Genomic DNA, 26231 nt, shown 5'->3' with positions numbered 1-26231 from the left:
GCTGTTTTATATACATATATATATATATATATTGTATATGTTATACAAGCTGTACAATCACTACTTTACATTGTAGCAAAGTGTCATTTCTTCAGTGTTGTCACGTGAAAAGATATTATCAAATATTTACAAAAATGTGAGGGGTGTACTCCCTTTTGTGAGAGAGATATATATATATATATATATAAAAACAAAAAAAAACACACAGTGATCATGTGCGGTCAAGCTCCAAACTTTTCACTATGTTCTTCACAAAAAGCTACTTTATGGCTTGAGAAGACTTTGAATATCTGGCTGGATTATTTTTATAACACTTTTGTAGTATATCATTTGCCTGATTTGAAGCTTGACGGCTTTCATTGTATAGGACAGAGAAGAGCGATGATTCCTCAAAATTCTTTCTTTTTGTGTTCCACAGAAGTTAGTCAGTCATATGAATTTGAAACAACATGAGGGTGAGCAAATGATCACAATTGTAATAGAACGATTAAGGCAAAACATTAGATACATAGTTAAATTTCAGCTATTTGATGGAATTAGAGCTTTAGGGGGCTTTCACACTAGCACTTTTGGTGCGCACCCCGGTTCGAATGACGTCAGAGTTCGGTTCGTTTGGATGATGTGAACGCTGTCTTCCGAACTCGGGTGCGCACCCGCGAACCGTACTCTGGTCCGCTTAAAAAGGTGGTCTGGGGTACGGTTCATGTGAACTCCAGTATGGTTCGCTGCTGATATAAAACGCAATCGAACCAAACCGCGGAAGTGAACCACTATTGATGACGTATAATGTGGTCGTCAGTCTCACACACGTCACTTTCAAAATGAGCGGAAAGGGTTTACTTTCGTGCGTGTGTGTGTATACACTTACCTTGACGAAAAGCGGGATTGACGGACACGCACACGCACTGCAAGCAGAGAGATGATTTCTGCTTGCCTTCGCAAAAATAGTCTTCGGCGGACAGCCCGCTGTCTTTTGAACGATTTCAGTATTTTTGCGGCAGACAGACGCGAGTGTTTCTGTATCTTGATGTCAAAAACAAAACCAAAGGTTAAAAAAAGAAGAACAAATGTGAACCGAGCAAGTCTATTCATTGAATTTTGACGCCTTTTCATTTCGCGGTTATCAAGCAACACGATTACGCACCAGCTGCAGCTTGATGACGCAAGCGTACCGCGGTTCGGATACAAATATATAATGTGAACACAGTCCATCGGGGGCAGGGGGAGCAATCGAACTCGGTTCGGAACAGGCAATCGAACCAAGTGTGAAAGCCCCCTTAGATTAGCAATGTACAATTGGTTCTTGAAGGGGAAAAACTACTAACATGGGCCTGGCAATAATGAAATTCATCTCAGAGCCCATAGACAGCTGGCAGCGTAGAGAAGAGTAATGTGATAAAATATGCATAAAATAGGATAAAACACCTCTGCCAATTAAAAGGATTACATATGTTTGCATTCAAATCTTTGGCTCAAAGGGACCTGTGCTGGAGCCTGTGATAACTGTCCCACTTGTGGTCATGAAGCCATCACTAATGAAGTTCCTCTTCCAAAGTGCCCTTTATATGAAATGGAGGAAGAGTTCTTACACGGTTTAATGAATAAAGCCATGTCTAATCTGAATGTGAAGATAATCAGATGTATCATTAAGGTGTTTTGCAATTCAAATGTTGGAAAGTAGGGGTTGTGTGATAATAAAATGGACAGTTCAGGTTGAAACATGTAAATGTGTTGGAGGTAAGCATGACAACTCACCTCCGATCTTGGCATTGTAGGCGACACCGACACCACAGATGCCATTGTTGGCAACAGCAGCTACCTCTCCAGCACATCGTGTACCGTGTCTTGAAAAAGAGAGAGTGAATTCTTATTTTTCTGTATGCTTTAAAAATGTACCATTCCTTATATTGATACAGATTACACAAGGCCCATTACTGTGTGTCACTGACATCAGTTAATATACTGGCACTTTTGGAACAATATTATGCAGAGATGCAAGCTGATTTATTGTTTTTAAATGTACCTATTATTTTTTAATAAAACAAATTCACTAAAACAAAGATTACTAAAAATAAAAATTGAAAAATATATAGTACCATATGCAAGTAGAATATTAGCTATTCAACTCTTTATAACTTAATGAAAGTGTAAAAAAAAAAGACTAACATTTTCTCAAGAAAGAAAATATACTTCCAAATTGACAAAGCAAGGACTTCTCTTTAATCCATTAAATTTAAAAGAAAAAAGAAAAACAGGACTTTCTGTTATCAATTCTTTATACCTCAAGGTCTCTTTTGCTTTAAATGGAGCAGGCTTTTTGGATGGAGAATAAAGCTCATTTGGATGCGTTTCTGTCCAGGTAAGCACTTTTTCCCTGGGACATCTCAACTGTAGCAAGGTCAAGCTACAGGCTGTCAGTAAGCACCTCTACATGTGAGGTTTTGAGATGAGGCCAAATATAAGAGATGTATCCACGCAGAGCTTACCATTACTGTCCCAAAGCAACAGAGGAATGTAAATATGGAACTGCATTATCGTGTTCCTGTCAGGTTCATTCTCCCTAAATATGGATTAGACATGCATATTCTCAGCGCATCCAAAGATGTCAGTGTGGCATTGCCGACAGAGTTGCCAGCATGATCAAGCTACTGCTTGGCATCATACCTATGAGGGGGGACAAGTACAATGATGGTCCCAGATCTAATTTTAGCAGGTAATGTAGGCCTCTTTTGCATGTGGAAAGCGCTCCTACACAATTCTGCTGTAAAGTGGGCAGCTATCTGCTAAATATGACAGCAGGTGATAGTGATAACCATGGTCACAGGGAACAAGATTACAGCCAGTGACAATGTGCAAATGCCACCTGCTTTATTAATTAAATTGAATGAGGACTGACTGAGAACCCGCTGAAGAACCAAAATGTGACAACTGATATACATTTGTAGTAAAATTGACACCAACATAAACTACAACACAAAATGTCCTTTAAATGCCCATGAACATGTTTAATGTAATACTGCAAAAAAGAACATTTCAATATTATCTTTGGAAAAATACTTTTTTTTTTTTTTAAATAAAGTGGAGAGAACTCCTAGCAGCCTTTCTTTTGAACTGATACTTTAAATATATGAATTTTATGAATGTTTCAATTCTATGAATGTTAAGTATTAATGTTTTTCTTAAAATGCAAATCTACCAAAAACAAGCAATGTACATCAAATTAGTACAGTTTACAAATACTGTTTGTTACAGTTAAGTAAACATGGGCTGACTATCAAATAATGGACATGTTTTTCCACTATAAGCAGAGAACTTGTAAAATTAAAAGTTATGGTTGTCTTTTTTGCATCCATGCCAGAGATTGTGTTATCTCTGACTAAAAATTAATTTTCATTATAAAATTATATAAAAATGTTCATAATTTCTATAACTTGAAAATAGTAGGGAGAAACCCCTTTCAAGCAAAACATTTCACTAGTAAAATTGAAAACAATCACATTATTTCATTTGAGCAAGATTCAAACTTGTGAAACCCACGAGCACCGCAGCCCAAACGTGCAAGAGCATGCGCACGAACACACTTTTTGCGGTCTCTATTAACAAAATGTATTTTACTGACACATTTAATGCTCAACATGCTGCTATATCCAAACATCCAAGACAATGGAGTCTAGTCTAAATCCACAGTCACTCTTTAACAATAATCTGCCGGGTCAGCAGACATACTAAATCAAAGAAAACAAGGGGGCTAAACGCTGAGCTAAAAAGCATGAAGGAAGAATCAGTTAAATCCCTGGAGAGTCGCTCTAGCCATCCAAAGTCAGCATGTGCAGCAATGTAGCGAATCAGCTCTATATTCTTCCACCATTAGGTAGCGAATCAGCTCTATGAAATATTAATAAATCAATCATAACTTGTTATAATCGATTATGAATATTTGGATCAGTTAATCGGGTTAACTTGATGTAGCTACATTAACATTACAACCAAATACTCGGTTCATCCCGTGAACACTCAATTTTGGTTATTAATTAATTAATTAATAGAAATGTACATTTCCGGGGCAAGGGAAATGTCTTTCTTACTAAGTATTAAGAGCAAGTAGTCAAAATCTATGATTAGTGACTTTAGATATGAGCTTGAGACACAGACAACTTTACATGTGACATGAACAAGACTTTATTAACTAGACTAAACAATTAAACTACTCTAACATATACATACATGCATACAGTTTACCAAGGGAAAGAGGGTTGAAGCAGAATACAGGAAGGCAAGAAGTTATAGCATTGTTTGAAGTTCAGCAGATCAACAGCCTGAGCAAACCATCATATTAGTTCTGACACGCCCTTTTTAGAAAGGGGTGAGGATACTTAATGTATCAAATAATGAGACTAAGTTTGATACTTGCATGTCCCATTTGAATTAAACTGTCCTGATGCAATTTGTTGAGGCTCCAGTTGATCTTTGATGAGGTTGTCTTGATGAGAGAGAGAACCAGTGGGAGTCAGAGACAAGGCCGTAGCCTGGCACATGCTTGGGAGTCCTTGGGGCCTTCTAGTTTGGCATCATTCAGCGAGAGAGTGAGAGAGCACAAGGCTCAGAGGACCAGAAAACAAGAGAGGCAGGAAGCAAGAGAGGCTAAGAGAGCGAAGATAAGAGGGGGCTAAGAGGAGCGAGGAAGTGGGCGCAGCAATTTTATACCCTCAGGAAACAGGTCCCACCTCTCATTGGCTCGACCAATAAGAAGGGTTTGAGTTCTAGGCGGGAATTTGGTTTATTGCTCTTTGTTGTAAAATTGCCCATTGCATGTGCAAGAAAGAAAATAGGAAATATACTTGTAATACTAATATGTTGTTGTTATCGACATATCATGTACACAGTCATTTCAATCTTCAAAATACCAAGTTATAGAGACCAAATATGCCACACATATGATTTTGGTTAATCATAGTATGCAAAGTCTGAAACATTAACCCATTAGTTTGCAAGAAAACATAGATCAAGCACATTTAAGGGAAAATGTGAGATGGCACATTAGATACATGTCAATATTTATCACATGGATATATAGAATATATATATATAGGATTAACAGGGTTCATTTCTCTTTCTCAGTAAGAGAATGAAGTGAGGGTCAGCACTTCTCTGAACATTCCTTTGGAGGTCGTAAAAGTCTCCCTTACTCTGGGCATGAGAGAGTTACTTTGTCAAAGCTCATTTGCATGTTTATGACAGTAAGAGATTTTGGGCTGAATGACTCAAAAGATAGTAAAACATCGCGTAATATCATTCTACAGAGATCTTATATTCGAATTCAGCTCGGACAAATCGTAAGGTTTAATTTGATACCAAGAAACATGTGTTTAGTACACTTAGAAAGGGAATATATACTGAGGCTATTAAATATGAGGCCTCAGAGTTTAAAACACACAACGAAACAGTTCTAACGAGTTTGATATACCTCAGAAATACACAACATACAGGGATTACACGTATTTCATTAGCAATATGCAGTTCTGTGTTTAACTGAAAAAAACACACATTTTTACGTTCAAAGTTTCCCCCTTCCTGTCCACACGATAAGCACGTGGTGAGCATGCGGATGTCACATGCGGTTCTCTGTCAATAGTTCATTGTCTCTTTGTCAATACATTTATTGTGCTTGTGGAGACTGGTTGGCGCTATTTCAGTAATTAGGGGAGTTTCAACAGTAAGTTCTTGTTTGTTCGGAACCTGCCGAGTTAATGATTCCTTCATTGATTCCCCCAGTCGCTACAGCAAGGTTAGTGTCTCAGATTCACTAAGACTTACTTAGTCTTCATTCAGCAGGATCACGGGACAAAGATTAGGTCCAAGAAGTGAGACGCTCTAGTGGAACAGAGGTTGTTTTTCATTAAAAACAACAGGAGGTTGTTTTTCATTTACCGCAACAGGGTGTTGCTATGTGGTTGCTTAGGTGTTCTGAATGGTTACTAGTCAGAAGAGTGTGCGCAAGTGTCTTTCTCTGCATCCCTACTATATAGTACACCAAAAGCAGTATGCCAGTTGAGTAGCATGTCAGAATCCTCAGTATCCATAAAACAGTAGCCGTGAAATACGCAGAAGACCTACTACATCACCCGAGATTCTGAAGTACAACCTCAGGGCACATTACTATTCCAGACAGGCACGAGAATAGAGTTGTCATCAGACTCAAATGTATTTAAAAAAAATAAAAAATAAAATAAAAAAATGCCAGAAAGTCACAAGACGCAGCTCTTTTCAACTATGAGTGCTACCTTAACTAGAGATGCACCTACAGTATGTATCGCACAGACATCGGTCTTTGGCAATTTAACAATCATCTAAGCTATCAAATACCAGCCAATTGTTTAAAAACAGCTGATGATTAGTTCTGTTTATTTCCTGTCAAAAAGGCTCTGAAAAAAAATGTGTCAGACAATTAGCCAACAACTTGCTTTGTGTGAAATAAAATGTCTATTTAAATTGGAATCACTCTAAATTGGGTAAAATTTAAGGCAGTTGCGCAATTTGTAAGCGTCGCACTTCCTGAAGAATTTCCTGAGGTGGAAACATGGTTTTTAATTACTCACCTTCAAGCTCAACACAGCAAGGAATATATCAGCTAAAAAGGGACAAGATGATTCAGATTCGCAGGTTAAGAATATTATTGGTTTGGTATCGGCAGATGTTGCTCTAAATAATCGGTTATTGGAATCTGCACACACATAATGTTTCTGTGCATCCCCAATATATAGCAAGAAATGTGTTCCCCGTGGTCAAATTGTACAAGTTTAACAAAATTAGCAAAATAATAAATAAATAAATAAATAAATAAATAAATAAATAAATAAATAAATAAATAAAGTGTTCTTTTTTTGGTTGATACGTTATACAATCAGGTCATGCGAAAAAGCCCACGTTTCTGTATGATGTACATTCTTCAAACTACTCCCCTGCTCACCTAAAGAAAAGTACTTTATAAACAGTCGAGAAGTTCATCAAATGCAGTACACAATTCATACCTTGAGGGAGGTGGTCTCAAAATGTCATGGTGTGTGATGACGATAAACGGCGGTGAATCTTGGGTATCTTGAATTAAAAACTGGTCCAGATGCTCCTTGATGAGATTTCTACAATGCACATGACCTGGCTGCATCTCCATAGACATATTGCATACATCCGTTTTTATTCTTCACAGCCCAATTTACAGCAATACCTTCCACAATTTGGTGACAATATTGCAAGACTTGCTTGATCGAAACCCTTTCAAACTGAAAAGTGAATCAATGGTCTCAAATAGATGTACCCTCCATACACCTGAACAAGATATATATTTCAGAAACACAAATCATCACAATGGTCCTCCATTCGCAAATGATCAACATTCTCTTTATTTTTAGGGATCGACATCCCAAGGTATCATGAATTATCCCTAGCCTGAACTTTGAATACATCTTTCCTCTAAACATGGTAAACGTGCCTTTTCCTGCATGGAATAAATGTACGTGACTGCATCCACATGTCTTTTATCGAAGTTGGATTGTTTAATGAAGATTTTGTTTGGTAGGACACCTTGCGGTACCATCCCCTATGCTGGAGCCTGTGGGCTCATTCACTTTGAAGCTGAACACAAACAGGTTTCTGATGTTATGAGTGAGATATGCCACTGCGGAGCTGTCTGATAGATTCAAAACAAGCCTGGACATATAAGTGACAATGACAATCTTCCTCATTGTCAACTAGAGGAGTTTGGAAGCCTGAACTAGAAAGAAAGAATATTTCCCAACAAAAAAAGACCAAATGAATTAGTTTTGTGAAAACAAACACATTTATCATGCTCTCTCAAATCTCCCAATCTCTTAGATTGAAAGGTCAGAGAAAATATGCAATTTTACAACTCATCTCCGTGTAATAAAAATGTATGGTTTATGAAAATCTATTTTGAATTGAAGAAATTTTTCAGGTGTAAGTTTCATTAACCGGTCAGTAAGTGAGAAATGGAGCGCACATTAGAGTCAGTGGGAGGTTGTTAATCCCTTGATGTCGGGTATTTCAGCGAGCTCCATGTGACAGGGAATCAGAGAGAGAGAGAGAGAGAGAGAGAGAGAGAGAGAGCGAGAGAGACAGAGAGAGAGAGAGATTTGGTATGTCAGTCACGCTTCCACCATTCTTAAATAAGCAAATGTGTCATACTTCCAAATAAAGATGGAGAGATCTCAGCAAAATAGTCTGCAAGTGTGACCCCTTTGACAAAAAAAATTGTTTGAAGTCTGTTATTGTGACACCGGCTTAAGGTGTTTTAAGGGAATTGCTATGTGGTTGTTAGCAGGGCTCTACAGTGTGACAATATCAGTCGCATTTGTGACTGAAAATTACTGTGTGCAATTGTGGAACAATATTTAGGCGCACTACTTCGAGTGACCCGAATGAAATAGGGGTGAGAGAAAAAAAATCAATTATCTGATTAATCGATATTGAGAACGCGTCAGCGCAGTGGCACTCATGCACAGAGAAAGACGTTAGAAACATGCGCAATTCCTAAAGCCAAGTGCATCCTACAAAACTAATCACAGATTGGACGCATCAAACACTTTGTTTTGTCTGCTTCTTCCCAATGTCATTTAGCCCGCTTGCGCTCTTTCATCGGCTATTTCACATTACTGGTCTCTCGCTCATCAGGAAGTGCGCATACCTGATGGCTCCTTAGATAAATGTTAAGCAGGTGATACTTCTTACTCGCCGAGCAAACTGATGGAACAGCACATGCAAGATGCTTGATAGATTTTGAAAATAGCATTCCTGCTATTTGTGCTGCTTAATCACCTGTGGTTAGGAAAGGAGAAACTCACATCTGCACTCTCACAGAAGCAGATATCTCAGGACTCAACCAAAAGCACCAACCTGTAGTTATATTAAAATTAAAAAAATTAAAAGGCCTCGGATAGATTTATTCTATTTTAAAATGTAATCCTATTAAATAGAAATGATTAACAATGCTTTAAACATATAAAAGTCATTTAACAATCAGTTTAACTATTTAATATTATTGCGTTTTGAAAATCAATAGGCTTATTTTATAAAATGTGAAGTTACTGTGGTTTGCCTTTGCACAGCAGAATAATCAATAAGAAAAAAAAAAAAAAGACACTGGCAACCAAACGTTTGGAATAATGTACAGATTAAGCAGTTTCAGAAGGAAACTGGTACTTTAATACACCAAAGTGGCATTTAACTGATCACAAAATATAGTCAGGATATTACGGATGCAAAAAACAGCAACATCACTATTTGAAAATCAAATCTATTGATCAAAGTCATTTTTGATCAAATCTAGACAGTCCCCATTTCCAGCAGCCATCACTCCAACACCTTATCCTTGAGTAATAATGCTAAATTCCTAATTTGGTACTAGAAAATCACTTGCCATTTATATCAGACACAGTTGAAAGCTATTTGGTTCATTAAATGAAGCTTAAAATTGTCTTTGTGTTTGTTTTTGAGTTGTCACAGTATGAAATAGACTGGCCATTAAGGTCAATATTAGGCCAAAAATGGCAAAAAAGAAACAGCTTTCTCTAGAAACTCAGTCAATCATTGCTTTGAGGAATGAAGGCTATACGATGATTGAAATTACCAAAAAAAATTAATAAATGAAGATTTCATACAAAAAGGAGTACACTACAGTCTTCAAAGACAAAGGACAACTGGCTTTAACAAGGACAGAAAGAGATGAGGAAGGCCAGATATACAACTAAACAAGAGGCTAAGTTCATCGGAGTCTCTAGTTTGAGAAATAGATGCCTCAGAAGTCTTCAGCTGACAGCTTCATTGAATTCTACCTGCTCAACACCAGTTTCATGTACAACAGTAAAGAGAAGACTCAGGGGTGCAGGTCTTATGGGAAGAATTGCAAAGAAAAAGCCATATTTGAAACCGAAAACAAAAAGAAAAGGTTAGAGTGGGCAAAGAAACACAGACATTAGACAACAGATGATTGGAAAAGAGTGTTATGGATCTTAACCCCATTGAGCTTTTGTGGGATCAGCTTGACTGTTAGGTGTGTGAGAAGTGCCCGACAAGACAGCCACATTTATGGAAAGTGCTACAGGAAGTGTGTGGTGAAATGTCACCCAAGTATCTGGACAAACTGACAGCTAGAATACCAAGGATCTGCAAAGCTGTCAATGCAGATCCTTCATATCAGACCCATCACAGCTGGATTTTTTGATGAGAACTCTTTGTAGTTGTTTAAGAAGTCCTGAACATTTTTCAGATTGTAATAGTAATTTTTCAGGTTATTAATGTCCTCACTAAGTACGAAGTTTATTAAGTTTGTTAAGTTTATTTCCATAAGAGCAAAATCTGTACATTATTCCAAACTTTTGGCCGCCAGTGTACATGTCTCAGGAATTGTTTTGAATTTGGATCGTATTGTATAGTTCAATCGAAATAAAAAAGACAACTGCATCTACACTGCACAATAGTTATGTTTCACACTTTGATTGGCTGCTTTTCATCCCTTCAGTGAACATATTCAGTGAAATATGAAATATGCAGCATCTAATTGTTGTACATTGTGTGACAGAAACATCAATTGTGTTCAGCAGTGCAGCTGTCAATTTAAGAGAACCACACTTCAAAAGAATGAACAGTGTTTTTTTTTATGTTCACAAGCTGAAACAGGTTAACATAAGCTGCTGTTGTTTTTGTTTTGTTTTTTGCAGACAGCCTGTCAAATTAACTGAAAATATTAAATGAGTTTTTTTAGAATTTAAACTCCTGTCATGACTCCCCAAAAATAAATTAATAATTAAATAAACTGGACAACTGACAGCATAAGTGCTCCTATTAAAATGTAAGCATAGAGCCCAGGCTAGATTGTTGCTATGCAGTTATCATGTCAAAAGGAATAAAATATGGCTAGGAACCCTTCTACAGTAAATCTGTACATCTGATCGAGTAAAAAAGTGAGAGAACATCCATGTTTGTAGCATAAAAGGTCCAGGATTAGTTATATGCTTGCGCTCAATACTTGAGTTAAGAGTTAATAAGCCCTATCCCCAAGTTAGAAGAACAGTAAAAAAGGATAATAGCCTTCGCAATATGACTAACTATACACGTCAAGGAATGGCTTTTTCCTCTAAATATACAATAATTACTGTACAGCATAAAGCGACTCCACCAGAGCACAAACAGATAACGGTTCACATGAAATAAAATTATGGATGTCAGAATTACATTTTTAGGCCAACCAAAAATAAATAAATATATTGACCTGATAGATAAATTAAACAAGTCAAATAATAAGCAATAAAAGCAAATGTAAAATATGAGTATTTCTGCTTCAAATTACAGAAGAAAATCAGTCATTTTAAGACACAGCAACATCTGCTTGGGTCTTTATATAACCCTGACAGGTATCAGACCTGCAACAGTCATGCCATCTCACAAGAACAGGAATATTCTGGACAGTCTGTGAGATGGAAGACTGTTTGCTATTTTAGACTCCTACACAGAACGGCAATAAACTATATCATTCTGAAAGCTTGCAGACTCCGTCAAGCAAAATATTGTTTACATAAGCAAGAGACAATGAGTGTGGCTACTAGAACTATACGTTAGCAACAACGAGTTGCTTGCACTCGACTGAAAAAACTCAACATTCTAGCATTAACTTCACCGTTTACAGATGCGTATTCTTAAACTTGGCTAAAACACTCACCACAAGTCAAGAACAATATCTGTATTAATAAGAGGTTAATGGGAAGATTGCAAGAGGACACAAACATACAGTAGGTTTGACATCACATGTAGGGACATTTGGATGTTTGTAAATATTTGCGGCTGAAATTGGCTCAGCTATGAAAGATCAGATTTAGAATTTTCTGCTTGAATTAGCAGACACGTTACACAGGCTGGGTATTTCTAATAAATCTGATACATGTATTTATTGCCATCTTACATTTTAGAGACCCAGGAGATAAATCCAGGGAAGTAGTTTACATTTTTGAAGCCTGGGAGCGAAATCAGGAGGGAACGGGGCCAGGCGCAATTCGAGAGACATTAAGCAGCATCTTCAACCGAAATAGTAAATGGAAGGCTCACTTGCCTAGAAGAGTTATGTTTCTATGAAAGCAGCACCGTTAAGACACTTGACTTAACACTACATGGTTCTCTCTGCTCCCTCACATTGTGCTTAGTATATTAAGAATGACAGGGAAGGAAAATATATGGTCCATTTTAAGCTGCAGCTAAGCAAAATGTACTGGACTGCCAAAAACAAACACATTATATATGTGGGAAGTGTATACTGGAAAATACTCCATTCTCTCATTGTCTGAACAAAAGGTATTTCCAGATGTGCAATTTTAACACACCAACAACATAGTGTGTTATGGTAACCTCTGATGTGTTATCGGCAAAATTCTTGAGTTGATGTCTATCAGATTACACCCTGAGAGTACGGTTATCTAAAGCTGCGCCAAGCATCCATAAAGTGCAGCGTTGCTTAAGAAGGCGATCTATAAAAGATGAGCTTCTGAAAGCTATACTGGCTGAATTCTAATGTGTTCATCGTTGCTATAACTCACTGATGAAAATGTTCAAATGTAGACTTGAGACTATTAATCTGTAGTTTATAAAACAAAAACCATCTGAAAATATACATATATATATATATATATATATATTTTTTTACATTTACAAAACATATATAATTTTCCCCTAAGACCACTCTTGTTTTTTTACTCAAATCAAAGTGTGGTTTGACTGCTCTAAAGCAAAGCATTCATGTGGCCCTGACGAACCAGAACACTACACTGAACATTTAGAATTTTTAAGCATGTTTCCACAGAATTGGGGCAGGTTGAGTCAAAACATCAGTTAGTTGCTTTGCATGCAACACAGGATTATTGGTGCATCTTTAAAACTACTGTTTTACAGGAAACCCTGATCTGACAATGAAAATAAATGCTACAATATATAAAAAGGCATACACTATCCAAACACACAAGGGTTGGATGCACTTTGTGCTTTGGAAATGAAAGTATTACTAAAAGGTCTCCTGCTACATTTGCAGACCTGAAAACAGCTTTTGTGGTTTCTGAGGTATACGATGCAAGAACTGTGAGAACAGTGCAGCAGAAAAACACATACAAGGAGTGAAGTAACCTAACAAAAGAGGAATACGGTGACAAAAAATGGGTTTCTGTATAGGAGCAGAAACGGCTCAGAGTTTGGAAGGGGCCATATCTCCACAGAGGAAATTGACAGCAAAAGACAGCAAAATAACATGTGGGATGGGCATAATTGGTATAGCTATTGAACTAATGTATCATCTAATGCCTTTGAATGATCAGATTGAGTGATTTTAAAATTGTTATTGCTTTATATTGACTTTGTTGGAGGTAGGAAAATGTTTCTGCTTCATTTATAAAAAGCATGGGCATTTGGAGGTCTGACTCTCTCACATTTTATACAGTGTCAAAAATGATTTCATTTTGTGGTCCACTGTAGGAGTCAGGCAAAAGGCATTTGCAGTGGGTACTTCCAAAAGGGAAGCTCAGGGGCAGCCCCTCTCAAAACTACAAAGCTGTGCCATTCAACAAAAGACCTTTGATTTCAACCTACTAGTAACTATAAGCTTTTCTGCCAGTCATCACCAATCATAGTTAGCCGCAAGATAAAAACGGCTCTTTGGCTGATATCCAAAAAAGCAGACCAACTGAAGAAAATCCCAAAGTGAAGTCAGGACAGGACCAGAGTTCAGATGGTACCAATAGGTCATGCTTGCAAACCACATAATTGTCTTGTTAATGCTGATGGGTTTGATTCAGTCTTGACTGTGTTGAACAGCCCTTAATGTATTCATTTCCAACATTAAATTTCTCTCTTCTCAAATTAAAGGAGTTCACCCAAAAATGAAAATGGTCAAGTAGGTGGTCCCTATCAAGCTTCCCAACATCTCTGAACTCTCTCTTTAAACTAAATCTCAGTAAATAAATGTATGAAATGGGTAACAACAAATTTCCAGTATTGTGGACTGCGGTTACCAAGATGACAAAACACAATCCGTGGAGAGATCTAAATTCAAAACACATCAGTCATATAGGAAATACATTCCCAGCAGAAAAGCATTGCTGCAAATATCACAGCACATAAAAAGCAGCCAGTGAATGCATTTGGAATGTTTTACATTTAGTGCCGTCAAAACCCTGAACATTTAAAATCCAAGGTCAATCAAAAGATAAGTCAAAATATAAAAATGTGTTTAATCTAAAGACTTAATTTAAGCTTTAAAGTCAGCTGATATATAAATTACTGCACTCTGGAGTAAACAGGTGGTACTACAAGCTTGCATTACTCGGGAATCTTCCTTATTACGGTCCGGGAGCATTGCAATTAATTGCGTGAATATCTTTAACGTGTTATTTTTTATAAAATTAAATCGCTCTGAATTAATATATATATATATACATAAAAAATAAACCTTTTTATTGTGTTTGCAGTCTCCCCCTTATATAAGTTATATAAGTTTCTATGTTAAGTCCCTCATCTATTCTTTTGTTTGTTTTTGGTATAGATATGAAATCATATTTGGACACTGATTCACACCAGCAAGTGCAAACGAACAAACATGTCACTATGCACCCGTTTTAAGGTTTTTGTTTATTTGTAAATTGTATTTAAAGTTTCATTTTGTATACCCATTTGTGTACCCCTGGCATTTTTTGTATTTTGTCTAATAATAAAAAGTCAGTCAGCACTGTGAAAAGACCAATGAAAACATTCCTGAGGGTTTAGCCATGACTGTGAGGCGTGGTTTGCACTTTACTGGTTTGCAGGGAAAAATCATGCCATGTCAAACGCCACCTACAGTTGGATACAGGTGTCGTGTAAGAGTGCCTACATTACAACGATCTTCAGCTATTTAAATCGCAATCATAATGTCAATGCCCCTTACACTACCTTAATTTGTACTAATATTTCAGACTTTACACAGTCAATTCAGAAAAAACTGCAGCGTTGGTTTTAAAGGAATTTGTATACAACTCATTTACATTGTAAACTGCATTTTGCCAAGAGTGACCATGTGTAAAACCATTACATTTTTAAATGTTGCAACAAATTGATGATTATCTCATAATAGCCCAAAACCATAGAAATTGCTTTCGAAAAATATGTGGCAGCACTATTTGCTTGCTGAGTAAGCAAAACTCATTAGAAAACGCAGTTCATTACGAACAGAAATAGTGTATGGCAATAACACTGATCAAAGTCGCTCTCTATATTACAAGCCCAGCATTTCTGGTACCATCCTCACTCTGCAGGGGGAAATGTCGGGCCTTATTAAGAAAAGCAGTAAATGTATGGTACTATTCATGCATCACTGGTTTCATGCCAGGAATCAAAATTCATGGCTAGGCTCAAAATTCAGCACTGGCCAAGACAGGAATAACATAAAAACAGCACATGAATCACTGAAGTTGGCAAAGGGGATGCTAAAGTATGTCAGGTGAAATGTTAGCCCTGGTCACAATTCACTTTGCGTAGAGAAAAGATGCAATGAAAGTGAATGAACACTGAGATTAAGATTCAGACTAACTGAAGTTAGTCTGTTCCACAAAGTAAGGCATATTCGCTTGGAACAAAATGAAGGTGAGCAAAAAGGTGAGCAAATGACAGAATTTTTAAATTTTTCGGTATACTACCACTTTAACTACAGAATGGAAGGGCCGTTCCAAAAATTTGTTATTATTCAGTCAACGAAACTACAGTAGTTAATCATTAACTGCATATATTTTATATATACCTGTTATCATTAAGTTGGGTATATCGAGGTTGAGGGTCTGGATCACCATCGTTAACGTCATAACTAGCATCTGGATCCTGGAAATATATGGAGGACATTAAGAAAAAAGTTATGGTTTTATGTCGAAGTCTTTGAAAGGTTATGGCTATACTCAAACTTACATAGTTTTGAACTAGGTCTGGGTGGTTTTTTTCAATCCCATCATCCAATATGGACACAACAACATCTAGTCCAGTCACGCCCTGCTTCCATGCTTCTTTCACATTGAGGTCACGATGATCTTCATTGTACTGAAAGGAAAAAGACAAAGAACAGATCAGCAAAGAAGCCACTTCCCTCCTGTTAGCTACTTCGCTGATACAGAACATCATCCTGTGTGTTTGGTCATTGAGGATCACGTTTCACCCATCCTTCATATTTGAAGCACACATCAGCTCTCTTTGGTCAAGGCTGCTGCCTTCAGTCTCCCATAAAATTGCCCAACTTTGTTCCATACAAAACATGAAATCACGCCTAGCCAAGAACATGACTTCACAACCCTCCGTTTTGTTAGCTAGAGTGCGTGGCGACTAGTGAGGTATATTACGTTAGCTAGCTTATTGTAATTCATTCTGCACTCACAGGAGCACTTCATTAGGTACGACTGTACACCTACAGATATGGGTCAGGAGCTTCAGTTAATGTTCACATCAACCATCAGATTGGGGAAAAAATGCGATCAGTGATTTCAACCGTGGCATGATTGCTGGTGCCAGAAGGACTGGTTTGGGTATTTCTGTAACTGCTGATCTCCTGGGATTTTCACGCACAACAGTCACTAGAATGCCTTGTTGCCTTGAAATGCCTTGTATGTGAGAGAGGTAAACGGAGAATGGCCAGACTGGTTTGAGTTGACAGAAAGGCTACAGCAAATCCTATAGATAGGCTATAGATAACCCCTCTGTACAATTGTCGTGAGCAGAATAGCATCTCAGAATTCACAACACGTCGAACCTTGAGGTGGATGGGCTACAACAGCAGAAGACCACGTCATGCGCTTTATTAGGACAATAGTGTAGAGTGCATTACTCATATTATATTTGGTCTACAAATGTTCTTAGCTAGTCTGGGAACATTTACATCTGTGAGTTTGTGTCTGGTGGCAGGCACAACTCCCAAGAAAATGAAAATAAACCTCATGCGCGCAAACTGCTGGGCCACAGCTTCAAACAGAAGTATGCATGGGACCTGAAAAACTGTCTGGCTTCAGGTGAGGGTCAGGTAATTTTTTCACCCTAAATACATCTTTGAATTTGTACCAGGTTCAGGTTTGTAATTGTTTTCAAATTCAAATGCAAATGTTCATTAAATAAAAAATAACGAAAAATCCTTTCATTTAATGCAAGTTAAAACACAGAGAGCCTCTGACATTCTGTACAAATATGGTAGGTCTACTTGTTTGAAGAGGACATTAAAAGAGCATGAAAAATGCATTTTACGTTGGGTTCGGTTCTGAAATTTGACAGCATCGGTCAGGTCACAGGGTCTCGTATAACAGCCTGGTTTGGGCTTCATCTTATTGCCCATGCAGATGTCTAGCTCTGACACACGTAATTTGAATCATTACTATACTGCATGCTTGCTAAGATTTCAAAATGATAAAAGATGACTAATGTAAGAGAAATGCGTCCAAATGAGAACTGACATGCAGCCAAGCCATAAATGCTGCCAGGGTGGTTGTCCGTCCACCCGCCAACTGTGTGGCCGCAGAGAACTAACCTCTCCCCACTCATCACATGTCACAGTCCAGTGCTGAAGTGAACGCAGCCATCTGAGTTTATCTGAGCAGAAAATTACATTTATTTGACAGTATGGCTCCTTGAATCTCCTCTTGTTCACAGCATCATTACGCTTTTTTCAAGGGAGGTTAGACATAGAAAATGCATCCCGTAAGGTGCTGTCAGGTCAGATGACCCCACAACGACACTCTCTCCTGGTTATCTAGAGACTGCAAATCAAGCTAAGAGCTTTGACAGTTTATTTCTCAAGCCTATATAAGGCAAAATGATGCAATCTTGGGTCCTGTAATAATAGTGGTGGAGTTGATAAATTGCTGTTGATGACCTTTGCTCAACTGTTGCAATTGCATTGAAAACTTCCCCTGCATTCCATTCCACAGAAATGTTATTGAGTTGCTTCTACCCGTAGTACTGTTAATCATGATTGATAACACTAGCCAAGTGAAAATAAAATGGTTGAGAATGGACTGCAGCTCATAACATAATTTTATTGTCTTTCCAAAGACTAGTCATGACATTCCCCAAAATACTTAAAATGCATCCATTGTGTCCTTGGTTCATTAGCCAGAACAAAATGCCCTGGTTTGGTGGACTGCCACTGGGACAACACAATAATGATTTTCCACTGCAAGATTCTCACGAATTGAGGATGAACCAAGTAATAAGGAATGACGTTAAACTTTAATAAATGCATTTTATTTCAATGGGCTTTTTGTTTGTTTCCTAATCCTCGAGGTACAAACCGGAATATTTGAGTTGGGAAGAGTGAATGATGAATTACTGTTAAATTCTTTTTTAAACCAGACAGTCAACATTAGACTGAGCTGATTATCGACATTTGCAAAACAAGGGACAACTCTTTCTTGTCAATCTATGCTATGTGCTTTCATCCAGAGATACCTAGTAATTGAGGAAACGGGCATGAGGCCATTTTGTTAACACAAGATGGAAATTTGTCTTGATGTTTGTCTTTATGTAAATATAGCAACATGAGAAGAAAGCTTTCCCGGCATATTCTTCTATATGTGAGAAATACACGTCGGTTCTTCTTTAGCCAGCTTCACAACCAGCCAATCTGGCACCAACAACCATACATGTGATCATCTAATCATGTGGCAGCAGTGCCATGAAAAAAATCATGCAGATACGGGTCAGAGCCAAAATAATGAAGATAAGAGTGCAAAAAGCTTAATGTTCATATCAACCATCAGAATGGGGAAAGAATTTGATCTCTGTGATTTTGACAGTGGCATGATTGTTGGTGCCAGATTGGCTGGTTCCTGCCCATCCATTCCTGCTTTGAGGCCCTCCCTTCCATTCCTGCTTTGAGGCCCTCCCTTCGGGGTGCAGGCTGCATATACCACTGGCTAAAAATAACATGTATAAAAGATAATTTGTTCCATTGGCGGTGGCTGTTTTAAACCAAATTCTTAATTGAGGAACTATATATTTATATGGGTAGGTGTGTGTGCATGCATATATATATATATATATGCATATGTATTGTTTTCACTAGTTTTATGTATGTTTTTAATAGTGACAAATGTGTGTTCCATGTGTTTCATTATGTGGCATGTATGTGGATAACAGTATTGTCTGATAAGATGTATTTAAGCCAGTGTCAAAGGAAATCTGAACAGACAATAAAGTCAAAACAAAACAACACTAGTCTCCTAGCTTAGACAACACACTGACTTTTGGTAGTTTTGCACATTCCTACCTTTTATCTGTGAATTAAATACAGTGTGAAACAATTGTCATTTCAGACACAACGGTTCTTAAATAGTCATTTCTTTCTGAGAAAAAGGAGTTAGATTTTATTATGTTTTTAAGAAGTTTTCATATCAAAACATCAAAATCGCAAATAAGAGTCCCTTTCTCAGAATTTTATAAAAATCCTAATAACTTTACAGATTATTATTGTAAATGGTTTAAACAATGTTTTCCATGCTTGTTCAATGAACAATAAACAATTATTGAACATGCACCTATGGAACGGTCATTAAGACAGCTTACAGACGGTTGGCAATTAAGGTCACAGTTATAAAAACTTAGGACACTAAAGAGACCTTTTTACTGATACTGAAAAACACCAAAAGAAAGATGCCCAGTGTTCCTGCTCATCTGTGTGAACGTGCCTTAGGCATGCTGCATGGAGGCATGGGGACCACAGATGTGGCCAGGGCAATACATTGCAATGTCTGTACGGCGAGACGCCCAAGACAGCAATACAGGGAGATGGGAAGGACAGCTGATTGTCCTCGCAGTGGCAGACCACATGTAACACCTGCACAAGATCGGTACATACGAATATCACACCTGCGGGACAGGATTGCAACAACATCTGCCCGAGTTACACCAGGAACGCACAATCCCTCCATCAGTGCTCAGACTGTCCGCACTAGGCTGAGAGAGACTGGACTGAGGGCTTGAATGCTGTTGTAAGGCAGGTCCTTACCAGACATCACCGGCAACAGTGTCGCCTCTGGGCACAAACCCACCTTTGCTGGACCAGACAGGACTGGCAAAAAGTGCTCTTCACTGACGAGTTGCGGTTTTGTCTCACCAGGGGTGATGGTTGGACTCACATCTATCGTTGAAGGAATGGGCGTTACACTGCGGCCTGTACTCTGGAGTGGGATTGATTTGGAGGTGGAGGGTCCATCATGGTCTGGGGCGGTGTGTCACAGCATCATTGGACTTAGAGCCCAGATCTCAATCCCATTGAGCATGTCTGGGACCTGTTGAATCAGAGGTTGAGGGCTAGGGCAATTCCCCCCAGAAATGTCTGGGAACTTGCAAGTGCCTTGCTGAAAGAGTGTGGTAACATCTCACAGCAAGAACTGGCAAATCTGGTGCAGTCCATGAGGAGATGCACTGCAGTACTTAATGCAGCTGGTGGCCACACCAGATACTGACTGTTACTTATGATATTGACTTTGTGACTAACATAATTTCTTGTCACAGGTTGCAAACATTACCCATGCATGAAATGCATTTGGAAGAGAAGCTTGTGAACTGAATTCAGCCTCAACTCATTTGGCGGGTGCTAGTTTCACACCCTGGCCGCTGTTCAATATATTTGGCGACTTCCCAGATCCATAGTTTTGCAATTTCCGGATATTGTCGATCATCGTCTGTCAATTGAGTATCTCAATCAGCATCAGGATTTTTTTTAAGATATTTTCCATATCCGATAACATGGTCCAATCGCACTGCCCTATGCAGCATTATACAGTAGTCAAAAGCGTAAACTCTAAAACAGGCATTTCTGAGTGCAGTCAGAGGGGCTTATATGATGTGCTGTACTGGACAGAAGTGACGCAAATTGCGAGAAATATACTGAAACCGAAACTCGAGTCACTTGCGTGCGGACACACTGGGTCATATTGCACAATCGGTCATATTGCACAATCTTAACTGCAATACAATTTTGATGTTGTGATGCATTGCAATGCATTGAATTCTGACATACTGTATGCATCACAATGTGTATCATATCGTAGCTTAAGAACATAGTGTTTATATTTTAACATCACACTCAAAATTCAATATAAATTCAGTACAGCAAACCTGTGAAATTGTACCTCGATGCTTAGTGTGTGCTGGTTTGAGACTTGAAAGGTTTGAAAACTCAAATAAGTACACCTGAATGCTTTCACATTTGATTTGTGGGCACATAATCCAATCCACAATTCAGCAAACAAACACAAATCCTACTTGATATCTCAGCTGTGACTATGCATAATGATTGATGGAGAGAGTGTTCACCAGCATGTCTGGAATGTTTCTGTACAGCCAAATAACAACCGACTGATTAAACTTGAAGCTCCACCGAATGATCATAATGGGAATTAGTTCACAGTTACACAATTTTCACTTAAACGGGGGCAAAACGGAACAGAGTCCAGTGAATCCAAACAGACCATTACAACAGCCTGTCCAGACCTTCAGATCAAATGAACAACAAACATATTACGCAATCGCACAAACATGCAAACAGATGATCCGTAAACTCACCAAATACCACTGCTGGGCAAACTTCGGATCGTCTGACTCGTTGTAAATATCCCTCTTCTTCCTTTGTTTCACCACCTGCTGTTCTGCCCACATCACCTTGAGAAAACAAACAAACAGTAAGAGATATACGGAAAGTGTTTCCAAGGTTCCCTGACATTTCAGCTCTACATTCAAAATGTACATTTAATATCAATGCAACATTAACATATTGCTCTTAAATGGCTTACAAAGGGTAACAATCACTAATAAAGTTGATTAAAAAAAAAAGTTTCATGCAAGTAAAATATAGCAAAAATCAAGCTTAAAAAAAAGCAAATGTTGTCCAAACTGTTTCTCACTAAAACAAATGCAACAATTATATTATTTACATGCACTGATATAACCATACATAGCAATAGACAGTAATATTTACATACATTTTACAATTTTGACAACTGATTGAGTGATGACGCAAACAATTAGTTAAATCACAAAATAAGTTTAAATCAAAAGACACTATTTGTGTCTTCCTTTTTCAATATGCTCACATACTCCTAAATTGCGAGACAAAAAAAATACTCTCAAAGCTAGTCGTGGTTTTTAGGAAACTTAATGTGCAAATAAAAAGTGCATTTTAATTATTGCAATATTTACAATGTTGCGTAATTTTACATCACCAGCAAAATCATTGCAAAATTATTGTTCATATTTGTTAAATTGCCATTATATCACCCATGTGAATATTGTTAAATCATTGTTATATCGCCGAGCTCAAACTTAGTTTCATCCACTGAAATTATTTAATCCATGTAAAATGGACTATAATGTTAATGCTTAATATTACTTAAGGTGCTTCACCAACTTTATTAGGTCTGCAGAACAGAAAAGTTGTTTGAAAGAGGTTTATTACATTTTGATAAAAGATGAACACGTTATTCTTTAACATTATGTGCATGATGAATCATGCAAAATAAGACTAGGCACATTTACAACCCCAATTCTGAAAAAGTTTGGACAGTATGAAAAATGCTAATAAAAACAAAAAGGAGTGATTTGTAAATTATATTCACCCGTTGCTATGTTGAAAGCACTTCAACTATACATTATATGATGTGTTTCCTTGTGAAATTCATTTTTTTCCCCTTCTTTTAATGTACAGTAATTTCAATTTAGATGATTGCAACACACTCCAAAAAGATAGAACACTCGAGTGTTTACCACTGTGAAACATCACCATTTCTTCTAATAACACTTAAGCTTTTAGGCACTGAAGACACAAGTTTAAGTTTAAAAAGTGGAATATTCCCCCATTTATCCATTATGCAGATCTTCAGCTGCACAATTGTACGGGGCTGCACTTTGTTTGCTGTATTGTGCGCTTCATAAGGCACTACACACTCAATTGGAGATGGTCAGGTCTGCAAGCAGGCCAATCTAGCACCCACACTCTCTGCTTATTCGGCCAGTATGTGGTTTGAAGTTGTCCTGCTTAAAAATTCCATGACGTCCCTGGAAAAAATGGTGCTGGATGGCAGTATATGCTGCTCCAAAATTTGTACATATCTGTCTGCATTCAAGGTGTTCTCACAGATGTGCAAGTTTCCCATATTAATAATAAATCTCCACTTTTACTTCCACATTATTTGCCTTTAGTTTTGTGGTGATCCGCATTTTTCATGCATATCACCACCTACTGGATGGAGCTGGCCAAAGGTGAAGATTTAAAGTAAAAAAAGGACTTAACTATTGAAATTTTTCCTCACCCACATCTATCATATCACTTCTGAAGACATTGATTTATCAACTGGAGTCATATGGATTATTTTTATGTTGACTTTACATGCTTTCTAAGCTTCAAAGTTTGAACCCTGTTAACTTGTATTGTATGGACCTACAGAGCAGAGATATTCCTTTAACAATCATTGTGTTCAGCAGAAGTCATATATCTAGGATGGCATGAGGGTGAGTAAATGAGATCATTTAATTTTTGGGGTGAAAAATTAACATATGACAAAAACATTGTGTTCTCTATAAAACAATGCACAGATGAATTGTGCACAATACGACCAGGGACATTTACTACGCAAGTAAATGGGGGCTGAAAAATTCTATGAAGGCTGCTGACAGACAACACACTCTCCTGTTCTCGGTATTCTGACACTTTCATCCTCTCAACACAAAGAAAGTGAGGGCCTGTTGAAAGACGTGACAACTTTACTTTAGGGTAGTGACTAGAAAATGCAGATGGTAGCAGATTATTGATTGACAGCTCAGCGTTGCTACTGCCTTTTCTCACTGCACTCACTCTGCCACCAGCTTCAGGGAAGTGGACTGAGATGTGACAAGAGTGAACGGGGTGGTCAGGCAAGGCACAGATGTCCCTAACCCCCCCGTATTGGGGAGAGTATTGAGACAATTAATTGAAATTAGCTAGGTTACTGTCATTTTAATTTCTCAAAGAAGATGAGGAATTGCAATCAAAAAGGAGCTGTGGACTATAATATTGGTCTTGATGTTGCGCCTATGGCAGGTTGCCACCGGGTCAACCAGCCATAGCCCTGTTCAAACTGGCAACCTGGACCAAATAGTGGGGAAAGTCTTAAGTCTTGGAATATGGACTATCCATCAATGTGTATATGCTGTGTGCACAGCTATTAAAGAAAAAAATGATGCAGTGTAATATAAGGGTTTACATAATATACATTCCTGATATTCAATAGGCTATTTTGAACAATCATATAAATCATTGCCATCACAACTGCATTATGTCTGAACTCGACAGTCATCTAAATTAAATTTTATCGTTAACATGCAACTTACATTTTCTGAAGAAGCTCAGCAAATGTGATCCAAGGTAAAGAGGGTTAGATTTCAAATATAAAAAGTTTTAAAAATGTTCAAAAAGCTAGTTTTCTGGAAGTTAACTCTGAATTGGAAAATAGTTCTGATAGTTTATAGTCTTGAAAAGTGTAGAAAACACTGAGAATGTTATTCATCCGACTTTTAATAACTTTTAAGGCCAATTTAAGTGCGTATAAAAAAAAAAATACAATATAACAAAAATGCTATATAGGCCTAACATAATTTTTTCGTTTGGTAATTGATTTTTTTAAAATTTACTGCTTTATTTGTTTGGCAATTAATTTAATTTAATACAGGGAATTTTGCAGGCATTTATAGAATTGGGCTGTGTGTTAGTGTTTCAAAAAAGCACACTGAAGCTTTTCTCCTAGACATGTGTATTTATTTTTAATTTAAAACATTTGTGCATAGAAATTATATGTTTTTTTTTTTTTTATTGTGGGCTAATTCCATGACTGCGTCTATTATTTTGAATGCTGTGGAAAAGAAACTTTAAAAATAGATGGATGGCTACTGTGATTAAATTAAAAATCGCAAAGAGTGACCATTCACTTGTTCTTTAAAAAGAAATACTAACGATCCGAATCATGTCCTCTACAGTGAGTATGAGATGATGCCCTCAGGTAGAAGGTACAGGTTACCAAACTGTAGACTGAATATGTTTAAATTTTCATTTGTACCACTCTCTATAAAAATACTGAACAACAACAAATAGGGTGTGTGGGTTAGTTTTTTTAAGGTGGTAAATTATGTGTAGGTAATTATGTATGTGTTATGTATATTGTGTTGCAGCTGCTATCTCGAATGCCCAAGATGAATTTCTCCGTCAGGAAACAATAAAGGCTAATCAATCAATCAATTTATGATACAAGATATTTGCGTTAGCACTCCTGGAAGTGTCATGACACAGATGTTTTTGCTGCATTGGATCTGTGAAGGAGTGTCATTAAGACCAATCCATAACAGCGCGAGTAACGTTTCACATACAATAAATTGGCATTCAAGGATGTATACCTTGTGGTCATGATTAACACAGGATAACGATTGGGGTAAATTCTGTCAGGTTACACATTTTTGCATTAATGCGACAGTGTTTCAAAACCAGTTTTTTGCGACATTTGAAGTATCAAAATAGTTTATGCAACAGAGTTAAACAGAAAAATAATAACATGTCAGCACTTGTGAAATTGTAGCGATAATTTGCGTTTCCATCAGCTATATCGATAATCTTTTTGATGCGCTACACTTTGTCACAAGAAAAACCCTTGGATGGAAACGTAGTTTATGTCACGGTAAATGTAACCGCAAGTTTAGAATCCACAGTTAAAACCATGAAATGTTTTCAGACGTGGCAAAACAAAATATTATTATATAGAAAATAAAGCCATTTGTAAGATTTTCTAAGCGTTAATGTGAAAAACTCTTGTGCATGTGTGGAGACTGGAGTTGTTGCTATGGTTACGGACTGTGGCGCAGACTGAATGTGAACTTTCAATTACACATGAAACTGGGGATCCTACACACAAACTCCAAAATATATCAGAGGAATTTGATCTACCAAACACATATCCACTAAAAAAGCGACTTAAAATCGGCTGTTAGGGAGCATTTATGTGACTGACTGAAGACAATAGAAGTCATAGAAAGAAACATCCTACAAATGGGATAGGATACTCCACTAGTCATCCAACAACAAACTAGTAAGTTTAATATTTTTTAGCTGTGGTGATTTTAAAGTGATTTTTGTAATGTTTAAGCGGGCTGACAGCGCACTA

The 26231-nt window shown here is 37.5% G+C and overlaps 1 protein-coding gene across 3 annotated transcripts in view; it reads right to left on the bottom strand.

Moving 5' to 3' along the window:
* Window positions 1-26231, bottom strand: part of LOC127618976 (furin-1-like) — a 139087-nt gene that overhangs the window by 27794 nt on the left and 85062 nt on the right. For all 3 annotated transcript variants that reach the window (XM_052091870.1, XM_052091722.1, XM_052091786.1), the window contains 4 exons: window positions 21616-21711; window positions 15979-16107; window positions 15818-15894; window positions 1756-1844 (listed from right to left, as the gene is read on the bottom strand). In XM_052091870.1, the coding sequence (XP_051947830.1) occupies window positions 1756-1844; window positions 15818-15894; window positions 15979-16107; window positions 21616-21711 (391 nt within the window). The remainder of the gene's footprint in view (window positions 1-1755; window positions 1845-15817; window positions 15895-15978; window positions 16108-21615; window positions 21712-26231) is intronic.

Source organism: Xyrauchen texanus, chromosome 1 (genome assembly GCF_025860055.1).
Source record: "Xyrauchen texanus isolate HMW12.3.18 chromosome 1, RBS_HiC_50CHRs, whole genome shotgun sequence".
Classification (NCBI taxonomy): domain Eukaryota; kingdom Metazoa; phylum Chordata; class Actinopteri; order Cypriniformes; family Catostomidae; genus Xyrauchen; species Xyrauchen texanus.
This window is presented reverse-complemented; position numbering and strand designations above follow the sequence as displayed.